The sequence below is a fragment of the Podarcis pityusensis genome, assembly GCF_964106645.2.
Source record: "Podarcis pityusensis genome assembly, chromosome: 6".
Taxonomy (NCBI): Eukaryota; Metazoa; Chordata; class Lepidosauria; order Squamata; family Lacertidae; genus Podarcis; species Podarcis pityusensis.
The window spans coordinates 33,196,175-33,208,724 of NC_138030.1; the positions used below are offsets into that span (position 1 = coordinate 33,196,175).

Here is a 12,550-nt window from a genome sequence, read left to right on the forward strand (position 1 = left end):
TTGGATCAATAGGATGGGAATAATCATTGGATGCCCAAGCCTTTCTGCAATTAAGCTAATTGTGCATACAATACACAGCAATTATTTAGACCTGCATTATACTTCTCATACAAGTTTAGGTTTTTGAACAAGAAACACAACATGATGCACAATTATGTCAGTTGTGAGTGGAAACACAAATAAATGTTGAACAGTTATTCAAATGTCCATTGAGGGGGAAAACATATCTTATAATGCCAGTATGTAAGAAGTTAATGGGACATCCATAAAGAGCTTAGTAAAGCAATATAATGTTTACTGCTTTGTTGTTATATATATATATATATATATATATATATATATATATGAGAGAAGCTGATGATGTTGCCACACAACTTCCATATATATATATATATATATATATATATATATATATAAAATTTAATTAAACCTTCAGCCATCTTTTGTTCTTGGAGGTTGTTCTTTGGCTGAGGGCAACCTTCTGGCCAACAGCAGAGGAGCTCCATAGAAGGGGAAGAGAAGGTGGAGTTTCATTACAGGCTTAGCAAGTTTCTTCAGCCCAGAGCACTTTTGCACCAGCTTTTTGCAAGTGTATTATTTAGCTCTACGAGAACGGGGAAACCCATTTGAAATTAGACATGCTAGAAGGAGGAAGGAGGCTGGGTTAATTCCATTCTCAAAGTGCCTGGATGTACTATGCTGAGAAAGGCTGCGTGGAACGTTGATTACTTGTAGTATAATGCTCCCAGGGCAAGGGCTAAGTATGGGCTACTGATACTAACTGCTAATACTAAGCAGGTTTGGGCTGGGTCACTGCCTGCAAGGGAGACTGCCTGGGCGTTCTGTGTAAGCTGCCTTGAAAGGATGGAAGAAAAGTGGAATAGAAATGGATGGAATGTAGTAAAATAAAACAACGGAGCAGCTTCACAGTTTTCTGTGGCATTCATGTTTGTTGATGCTTTTGCTACAGAAAATATATAAAGGAGGAATTGGGCCTCCAAATTAGAGAAAGGAGAAATTCATACTTCTGAAAAGTATATGCAAACTGAAACACAGCTATTCTTCGAAATTCATTCTCAAGATTTTGTGATGTACGGTAGTTCTTCAGTCTAGAAATGGGTACACAAATGTGTACAGTGGGGAAAGGTGCACAAAAATGCACCTGTTAGTGAAAACTACCCACAAAAATGCTTTATTACAGGGAAAACTGCATGGAAATATGTGCATATTCAGCAAAATTGCACACAAAAATATGCACTTAAATGATGATGAATTTTGGTGAGGCCTTAAAAAAGAAAGCATGCAGATGTGTTGAAATCAAACTTAATGTAAGAAAAATAAGAAACTGAGAGAAACTGAAATTGACAGATGTCTCCATTTCCTACAAATACAAAGTGGACACATCCAGGGATTCCCGACTCATTGCATTTGCCTGGCAGAAGTCTCCAAGTGCTTCAAGGAATGCATCTGACTTTCACATTTCACATACCCACAGAGCAAGCCCTAGTATAACTATAGGAAACACTATTGCTACATAAACAATGAAATAACTATAAGGCTGCAATCCCAGCCCCCCTTACATGGGAGTAAGCCACACTGGATTCAACAGATCTTACTTCTGCGCAGTCGTCCTTAGGATTATGCTGTAAACCAGGAAACTAGCTAGTTGTCTTTGAGCAAATCACTGTCTCTTGCCCTAACCTCCTTCACTGGTTGCTGCTGTAAGGCAAAAATGCTGTTTCGGTAACCATTTTCTAGTCTGCAGTTATGTTAATGGGCACGGAACCCACTCTGCATTTTTCCTGCACGTGGAACTCTGGTGGGTTACCAATATTGCAGTTTAATTTGTAGTGCTGTGTATTTTCTGAACATGATCCCCATTCACAAATATCTTAAACCCGATATAAATTCAATGTTAAAGCACATTGCCTCTGTGGGATGGGAATAGCGACACAGGACCTGTATATAAAACAGCATTTTCTCCTTCTCTTGCTCTCTTAGGTAGTATACCTGAAGGAGCGTCTCCACCCCCATCGTTCAGCCTGGACACTGAGATCCAGTGCCAAGGGCCCTCACTGCAATAAATGAGGTTACAGGGAACCAGGCAGAGGGCCTTCTCGGTAGTGGCACCTGCCCTATGGAACACCCTCCCATCAGATGTCAAGGAAATAAACAACTATCTGACTTCTAAAAGAAATCTGAAGGCAGCCCTGTTTAGGGAAGTTTTTAATGTTTGAAGTGTTATTCTGTTTGTAGTGTTCTGTTGGGAGCTGCCCCAAACTATTATTATTATTATTATTATTATTATTGAGAATTTATAGAAGTAGATTGGCCTTATAAACCACACTCACACATTTCTTTGCCCTAGTCCTCTGGGAATAATTTTATAAGGCAAAACTCTTCTGATATGTATGTGGTGCTATAATCACATACAGGACTTTGTGTTCATTTCATCAGGTCCCCACAAGTAATCCACCAGGTGTCACACATACATGAAAGCATTTGGGTTCTGATGGGAGAAACGATGTTATCATTTTATCCTAATTGACACCTAGTGAACCATGTATGGTTCCAACATGCAACAAAGTTCCCACTCAGACACCGTCAGTGAGAACTGCACTGGTTCATTCATAATCATCTTTCCTGTGTGCACCATAATGCCAATAGAGAGAAAAATATATGGCACAACTCAGCCCACTCACTTAGATACTGTAATGCTTAATCCCTTGTAGAAGCAAGGTCTTTGATATACAGACAGATGCTCACAAGGTTCTGGAGTGCAGGAGACGAGGGTTGTTGATCAGCCAGATTTTACAGGCCCTGCCAGAACTGAAGGATGCCAGACAAACCTAAAAAAGAAAACTTCAGCAGAGTAATTTCTGCTGTTCAATTTCATAGAGCAGTGTAATAAAGCAGTGTGCTGTGAATGTAAACATATGTCAAGTTTGCAGCACTGTGTAGGGATCTGCCCCTTAATAAGAAGTGTGTGGAGGTGGCTGGTGCCATTTTGCAGGTTGCATGTGTTAAGTCTGCACATATGTGCACTGTTCCGCGCCGTCACCATTCAGCTGAGAAAGCCAGTCCAGAGGAGAACTCAACCCCCTTCCACTAAGTTGAGTCTTATCTTTTCTCCCACTTAACCTCTCAGTGTGGAATCCCATTGGAGGGGTGGACCGAGAATAAGATGTGCAAATCTAGACAAATCTTTTGCATGCTGGCATGCGCAATCTGGATAAATGATGATGATGATTACTATTCTCATCACTATTATTATCGCTTTCTGCTTTATCTGTGAACTAAGATGGCATTCATCATCAGAAATGAGCAACCACAAAGCGTAACAACAAAACCAGAAACTAAAACAGACAAACAACTTGATCCCTTTTTCAACAACATTGCTACTTGTTGAAGAAAGAGGCGATTAGCCTGAATTGCCAGAATTTCTGAAAACAAATATTGGCATGTCGACTTGTGTTTGTACTTTGCAGCATCCCTATAGCTCTGGATTGCTGTGTGTGTGTTTTATAAAGACATGTGTCTATCCAGCTGGTTAACCTTATCTTTGAAATGGAAAGTGATAGACAAAGGTTAAGCCACAGTTCATGTTTAGAAAGATATCAGCTGTCCAGGAATCTTGATGGTACTGAAGGAAGGGACACACATCTGGAATCTCCCATGTGGGCATTCTCCACACCTTTCTGCACATTACTAGAATTCATTTTTGTTATCAGCTGACAGTAATTGGTGTTGTGAGCGCCCAGTACTTTGCATGGTGCAATCCTCTACTCATTTACATGGGTCCCACTGAAGCCAATTGGGCTTACTTCTGAGTACACATGTATAATATTGCACTGCAAGGCTCTCATGAGAGCCCCAGCGGCCCTGCATTTTTAAAACCCTGGTTAAAAAAATCAAACATTTAAAAGTAGCAACACAGTGCTATAGTGTGCTATTAGTGCATTTAACATGAAAAATGAAGAGAGGGAGTGATTTATTCTCCCAATGCATTTCTGTGTAAAAGAAAGATTGCAATAACTAAAAGCAAAAGGGACTAAAATGCAATGTGAAAGCAAAACTCTTAAAGAGGGTTGTAAAATATGTAAATGGCCAGCATTTGGGGAAACAAATGTTATTTCTATTTAAAAGTCCTAAACTATGCACAAATGTTCTGAGGCAATGAGCACTCGAAAGATGTTGATCTTTGAAGCATGTGACACACCCTAAGAGACTTTGACACTATTTAAATTCTTAACATATCAAAAAAAATATCTAGTTTGAGTCCTTCTATATGGATTTTCAGCTTAAATTATATGGTGTTGTGGATGTTCTACACAATTTTCACCTCATGCTACTTGCCTGTGTTGTTGTTGTTGTTGTTGTTGTTGTTGTTGCAGAGCCATGAAATGGCATTACTATCTAAGGATCCCCCTCATAATTTGGGGAAGGGCTCAATTCCCAACATCTCCAGGTAGGACTGGGAGAGAACCCTGTCTAAAATCCCGGAGAGTCGCTTCCAGTTAGTGTAGCCATTACTGAACTAGGCAGACGGGTGGCATGACTCAATATAAGACAGCTTCATACATTCCTACTCTGCACATGAACCATATAGCATTGACCAAGGTGGGCCATATTGTCTCCAAATGTGCAGAGAGTTTGAGTTTATGTGCTGCAGTTTCATCCCTTGCAGCCATGATAGGCAGTACATCTACATTCCCAAGCATTAGTAAAGATCTGACCTCTCCTACTCCTCTCTAGCTGTAAATCTAGAAGATACCAATCGAAGAAGTACGATGATACTTTCTGTCTACAGTGGTACCTCGGGTTAGAAACACCTCAGGTTACAAACACTTCGGGTTATGGACTCTGCCAACCCGGAAGCAGTACCTCAGGTTAATAACTTTTCCCCAGGATGAGAACAGAAATTGTGTGCCGGCGGCGCAGCGGCAGTGAGAGGCCCCTTTAGCTAAAGTGGTACCTCAGTTTAAGAACAGTTTCAGGTTAAGAATGGACCTCCAGAACAAATTAAGTTCATAACCAGAGGTACCACTGTACTTCACTTACTTCTTTTCTTTTTGCCTTTGTCATTAGTAACACTTTCCAGAAAAACAAACAAATGCTTTATGGATTCCTTTCATTAATATGAGGGGTTGCAAGTATCACCAATATTATTATTGTTCAGCATCTAAAAATTATACTAATCTGCACAATGGGGGGGGGGGAATCCCTGCTTTAAAAATGTTACGCTTCATATGTATATACAACCAATTGACAACTGAGCAAACCGACAAAACCTAGTGTGTGTTGCAATGAATGCAAATACATTATATTAATGTGGAACAATTGCACAAAGGAGAGGTGGAGATGGGTGGGGCCAGGTTAGTCCTACAGAGCCACTACCATTCTTGTTGCATTATGGGTAAGATTCAGCAAGACATATGCACTCAATTTCCATTTATTTCAATGGTTCAAATTCAGTGGTTGAAATTTTCCCATGGAAGCCAAAGAAGCATTGCAAGTGCTTACATTTGGCCTGATAGATGTAAAAATATAAAGTATAATATATATGCTTAAAACAGGTAGCATACAGATTCACACTTCAGGAAGACAAGATTGACTACTGGCCAAATACTCATTTTACCAGAGTATAATATATATAATATTATACATATACAAAGTATAATACTTTTTTACCTTTAATATGTAAAATGAACTTAAGATGCCACTGATCAATGACAAGCAACTCCTTAAAAGAAAAGCTAAGAAAAAACCCAAAATACGTATTCCTTAAATTCACAAATCTTGATTTTATTCTGTTTAATAGCCATTTACATCATCGGAAGCTCACGTTTATTGATTGACCAAGGCAAAATCCTCCTTCCCTCTCTCCTTGTACATTATGCAAACTGCCGTTGCTCACCAAAGATGCTATCTTGCTACCATGCTTTCCATTTGCAGAATTTCCATTTATCTGTCTTATTCAACATTATCTACATTTTTCAACAAGCTATCTACAATGATAACAGTTAATCTAAAACCAATCATCATGACATCATGACACACACAAATGTTTCCTTTTATCCAGGGACTGTTAAAGTGTCTATAAAAACTGAGTTTGTGACAGCTTTCTGAAAATTAATGGACTTTATTACCCTTATGAATCTATCTATTGAGAAAAACTGTGTTATTTCCTTTTCTACAATGACGTCAGTCACCTATGTCTACTCCAATGTAATAATTCTGTTCTTAATTATTATTTTTACTTCTATGATAGATGCTCAATTTAGGCTTAATTTTGGATTCCACTTCTTTTGCACTTTATGTTAGCAACCTTTCAGGCAGGCAGGCTGCCAGCAACAGCTATTTCTCTGCAATTTCTTATCTGTGTTCCATCAGCATTCTAGAGAGATTGCCATCCAATTTTAGCAACTTACTGTTGCTCAGATGTTAGTTACACAACCACTTTATGAACTTTACATCCAACAAATACTATCCTGCCATAAATCATAAGTTTGCAATGTACAATTAATTTGAAAAGGGTGTGTATCCCTTATCCAGCCTAAAAAAGAATTCTTTTGCGGTGTTGGTATTTTCTGGACAACATCTAATAGAAGACCAATGCATGAAACCATTTTGTTTCTCAGGAACAGAAAGTCTGTGGGGTTCATCTACAACTACTAAAGGAGATTATGTTAGAAAGCAGATGACATATTTTCACTAAAGGTTTACTCACGAGTAGATCTACTGAAATTAATGGACCCAAGTTCGCTGTGTTCATTAATTTCAATGAGCCTACGCTGCATAGGACTAGCATTGTGTCAAAATAGAAATATTGATTCTTTTAGAAAACATGCAATAATTTTATTCAATTTAATGTAAATTATAGAAATAAATATTTTGGGTTACTGCTCAAAATAAATGTGTAAATAACACAGTTGATGGATTTAAGATACTGTGTTTTCTGTTTTTACTAGATATCATCCACCTAGCTGATCCCACTAAGCCGTCATTCTTACATAAAAAGTAGACATAACATAATAAACACAAATTCCAGTTGTTGCTGTATTGGTATCCTGAAATGCCACTTTAAACATGCAGGGTGCTTCTAGGTGGGTATTTATTGTGGGATGGCATGCTCTTCACACGTTGAATTATTTTATTTCATTTTATTTTTTGCTGCATCCATGCAACATTGTTGACATCAAAATGCCAGCAAGTACTTTTCCTCATTTAATCCAGATTTACTCTACCCTGTGGACAATCCAATAAATTCTTTTAAAAACCAAAAACTTGTGGAGTTTTTTTCTTTCCGATGGGAGTTTCAATTATATCTCAATGGCTGTTTAAAATATTAAGCTCTCATCTGGAAGCACTGACACCCTTCTTCTTCACAACGCAGAGTTCTGTGTCTCTTTTCCCAGTGCTTTTCCTAAAACTGAAAAGCAGCCTTGGAAAGCTGTGGTTGGAAGCTGATGAATAATGAGAGAGGGACTGCTTTAACCCTTCCCTCCCTGCCATTTGTGCTTCAACCCCAAGTTCCTTTCCCACTCATATTGGAAAACAAATGAGGAGTCAGTCACAAGGAGATGAGCAACTCAAAGGAATGATCCTTAGCATATCCCATGAGATCAGAAAATAGCTTGTCGGGAGGGGGCAATTTTTGGTAGATAAAATAAAATAAAATAAAGGGGTGGAATGGGGAAATGAATACTTCACTTTCACATTCTGCAGCTCTCAAATAAAGCCACATTAGACTGCTTTTTATTTTAAAAAGACAAAATTCGGCCTCAGATGCATATGTGATCAAAAAGAAAGAAAGTGTGAGCCATGTCTTTCAGAGTTCTCCCTGATACCCAAAACCAAAGCTGAGAACATCTGATGTTTGATTCAATCTGTGCTGCAACTAACCACTCCTCGTCTCGTAGACTAAGGTTGCTGGTACAAGCTTTTCAGAGCGAACCAAGTATCCCAAGTTTATGAAAGGCAATTCATATATTATTATTTTCCAACTTAGAAATCAATCTATTCGCTGGAAAAATTGTGAATGGTCAAGTGGGATTTTAACACCCAACAAATGTGCTGGGTCATGATAAATATCTTCTCCTCAGCACGTACATCAAGAGCAAATAATTTTTTCACCCAGTCTCTCAAACGTGAAAAAGTCATACGCAAAGTGTCTTTCCAGAGGTTCGCTGTTGAACTTCAACACTGATCAGTCCAAGCCAGCGCAACAAGGATGACAGCAATAGCAGCCCAGAACATCCAAGGGGCCTTGATCTAAGTAACTGTTATTTATCTCTTGAATAAAAATTGTCACATTTCTAAAAACTAGCTAAGCCACTTTCCCATAACACTTAACCAACCAACTGAAGTCTTAACTATAACAGAAGTTGCTTACAAATGATAGCCTTGGTGCAAAAGATATGAGTTACAAGGAGCACACTGTTTTATCAAACCCAATTGTGAATAGACAGGTGACCTATTTAATCCCAGGAGGATTGTTTGGGGTACAATTATTTGTTTATAAGCGTCTTTAAACTGCCTAATATTAACCGGAAAAACCCTCTAAGTGTTATACAAAATAGCATTAAACCAATAAAACAGTACAATAAAAACAGAGACAAAACATTAAAAACCCATAAAACCCTATTAAATAAAAATAGATGAAAACAGGAATCCAAAAATGACAGTCCAAATCTTGTGGGTCAGGGAACGTTTGGGTAAAAAGGTATATCATCACAGGAAGTCTGAAGCTGCTAACAGATGATGCTTTGTGTATGATGGACAGAAGGGCATTCCGCAGTGCAAGGTCAATGACAGAAAAAGCCTGCTTTGGGGTCACCACCCTGTGATATTTGATAGAGTCAGAGCCCCAAGTAAAATTTCCTCAGATGATCCAAGTGATCTTACTGGTCTATGCAGCAACAGGCAATCCGTCACGTAACCTGAAATCCTTCATGTAACAGAACATCAAGGGGTTTATATCCACACTCAGTTGCGCATAGCTTTGCTGAGTGACCATAGGCAAATCCTTTTGCCTTGCTATGCATAGAGGATACACAGAGGATAACCTTTCCTGGTAGAATCCTTTGCTATTTTGACCATGGAATATATGGCTATCAATGAAAGAATTGTCAGAGACAAATGCTTCCTGTCGCACATTACTTCACTCTTTGCTTTTAATGGAGTCTTATCCTTTCCAAAATGAGCTGAAATTTACAGGGCCATGGGTCTGACTCTCAAGTCTGAGATATGAAGGACAAATTATCTCACACACGGATAAGATGTTAAGACACAACTCCACAGTGTTCGTCAGCCAAGTGTCCTGCCATGCAGACAAGAGTAGCATGTCTTGTTGGCTATCCCTAAGGACCACCAGGGACATAATGCACAACTACCTAGCATTCTGCTTCATTTTAAGGTTTTTAATTCACATAGTTAGTTACTTCTCACAATCTCCCTACAATGCATACAATCTGCTGGAGTAGTTTTAAGTATAAATTCCTCAAGATGTGAGTCATGAAAATACAAAGTACAGCTATAAATGTGGTTTTAGCCTGAATGATTCACTCCCAAAGATTTTCAAAAGAAGCAGCAGCTTGAAATCATGAAACTTCACTGTCTCATACAAAAAGAAGGTGTGTGTTAAAGTGCTCCCAAATTAGATTTTTAAAAACCTCATTCTTTGAATAACAATGTCATGAACTGGGGAGACAGAGGCCAGGCTTTGGGGTTTGCTCAATAATCTTAGAGCACTAATTAAGAACAGTGATGTAAAAAGCACAAAGCCACACACTTTGCTTAATTGATATATGTGTGTATGTGTGTTTTTCAAGATCATTTGCAGTTTAAGGTGTGCAGAAGTTGACACACGAGCTGTAAAATAAAAACCAGGGGTGGTTTAATCCAACTAAGTTATACTTCAGGAGGTACCATTGAAATCAATGGACTTGGGTTATGTAAATCTATTGGTTTCAGTGCGTCTGCTCTGTGAATGACTAATGTTGAATATTCTTTCACTGTCTGGAAAGTTACAGAGTACTTAGATCAGTGGTGCAAATAAGTAGTAACAACATTCTCTGTTTGACAGTCACAGCAGATCTATGGACATGCCTTAATTTCAACTGGACAACTTTCCTGCTGGGGTGCATACCATTTCCAGTTTGTAGATAAATAGACTTGAAATGCTGTCAAGACTCCAGATAATATCAAACCCTTGGATCTAAGTTAAATTGTGCATTACAAATCTCATTGGTTTTAGTGGGAATTGCTTGACTTCTATGATTCCATGACTCTAAATTGGAATGGTTTCCTCTCTTGCTGAAGTCCGTGGAATTTATCTGTGGTTAACTTTCGCAAAATTGTACCAGTCATTCACGATAGAATTATGGGAATCTTGAGGATGAAACTGGCTAGAAGATGTTCAACTCCAACCTACTTCATCTCAAAGCAGAAGCATTTGCTCTTAGCACCACCTTGCAATTCCAAATCAACCTACACAATCCAAATCAAAGTCCTTCAGCTTAACTAGATTCCCATGGCCTATCTTGAAACCATTTCGGGACTAAGCTGCAAAACTACTAATACTGGGATCCCCAAATCCCTAGTTATCCCTCGAGACATTGCAAAACTTCCTTGGTATCACCAGAACACAACCTGCCCAGAGAACCAAATGACACCAGCTGTATTGACTCCAATGGACAATGCCCAATACCACACATTCTTAAGCTCAAAGAGGCATCAGATAGGGCAAGCGCTGTACTGTCAAATTTCTCACACTCAGCGGTCATCCCTTGTTAATCATAGCAGTGATAGGTATTTACCTCGGTTGGAGTGGCCTGCTGCATTCGATGCTGATGAAAGGGAGGTCTTTTGCTTTTGCCGTTTCACCGTCATCATCACCTGCTCCTGGACCCTTTGTTTTCCTGTCCCCCTAGTTTTCAGCTTGTGATCCGAGGGCAACGCTAGAGTAGAATTGGCCTGGTCCTGGAAGCACTCATAAGCCAGTGCTGTTTTCAGTGGAGAAGGAGAGTGAAGCATGGTTGCAGATGGGGTGGCAGTGGGTGGGATGTCACCTGTCTCTCTTTTGCGACTTAAAAAACAAAACAGAAACAGCAGTACCAAAAAAAAAAAGAAAGATCTTGTTCGGGTGTAGAATGTCAGGGAGCCCTCCTTGCCATACGTCCGTCTGCTGACAGCTTCTCTTTCCCCACACTCTGCTCTCCTGTGTGTGAGTGAGCAGGCACGCCCTCTGCTAGACTGGATATACAGCCTGAAGACTATGTCTGCACACACCCACTTCTGTACTCTGCTTGCAGATCTAAGGCAACACAAGACACTCATCCAGGTGCAAGAGAGCTGGCGACTGCGTTGTTGCTGCTATTTAAACGACTGTGCTTTGAAAAGTTAACATAAATGTAGCAGAGGATTAGCAACCATGGCAGGTGGGCAGTGTGGGGTAAAATGTAACATCAAGGTTGCGTCCTACATAATTTTATCTTCACCTTTCTATCGCTGACAAAAATGATTGCTCTGAATAATTTTAATTTTGGCATGTTTCCCTCATTGCACCTGGTTAATACCTCCTACACTGAATAGGGATGGGCAAATCTGTCAATTGCAGTTTTTCCTTTTTCCACTCTTGTTCTCCACATTTCCGTATCAGTTTGTGAATATTTCAGTCCTTGTGAACATTCAGCTGCATTTTACTGCAGGTTTCTCCTAATATGCACGTCTTTGCATGAAATTCGGCCTAATACATATATTTCTGCAAAGCCATTTCCCCTAATATAATGCATTTTTGTGTGCTGTTTTCAAGAATATATGCATTTTTATCTTCTCTTTATGCAAGTGTATGCATTTTGTGTACACATCCATTGATTGGCTGGAAAACTGCTGCAAAATTTGGAGAAGCCTACATTTTGAATAATGGTTGTGTTTTGGTTTGTGTATTGTTCTGTGTATTGCTTCATTTATCAATGCAAACCGAATTGAATTTCACCCCGTCCCTATCTTTGAATGAATCTTTATTTTCTTTCCCATGCTCCAAATTAGGTCACTAATTAGCAATCAGGTGTTTCTTGCTAATCCACAAAACAATTCCAGACATATTGATCGCAGAGAGAAATGGTGGCAGTAAAGAGGAACAGTGCCTGAATTCCACATGGGCTGTGCCATAAATGCTCTAAAACAGCTGCTGCAAAATGGTCTTGAAAAAGAGTTATCAGCCTACTTTAAGGTTTCTGTGGGTGTCTCTGAATCTTGTTGTCCGCCCCACTATGCTTTCACCTGCTTAGGCTTTTGCCACTCCTGTGGATTTGGGGTCCAAAAGATCACTAAGAGGTCTGGTATAGCAAGGAAAAATTATGCTGTGTCCTGCTGGGATGTGCACTGAATGAGCAGGAGGCCGCAACCCTCCACCAGACTACCAGCTGAAGGAGCAGGATGTGGCGGCAACAGCAGATATCTTATTCTCACTGTAGGGCCGAAGTGGGGCTTCAGTTGCTTCTACTGAACATGCTTAGTAGCATTAGAGTAAGAAAAGTGATGAGGT

At 39.4% G+C, this 12,550-nt stretch overlaps 1 protein-coding gene across 1 annotated transcript in view; it reads right to left on the reverse strand.

Moving 5' to 3' along the window:
* PKP1 (plakophilin 1) overlaps positions 1-11,256 on the reverse strand; it is a 48,373-nt gene extending 37,117 nt beyond the window's left edge. The window contains exon 1 of the mRNA XM_081009817.1: positions 10,821-11,256. Coding sequence (XP_080865943.1) covers positions 10,821-11,037 — 217 coding nt within the window. The 5' untranslated portion in view covers positions 11,038-11,256. The remainder of the gene's footprint in view (positions 1-10,820) is intronic.
* Between the last annotated feature and the right edge of the window lie 1,294 nt (positions 11,257-12,550).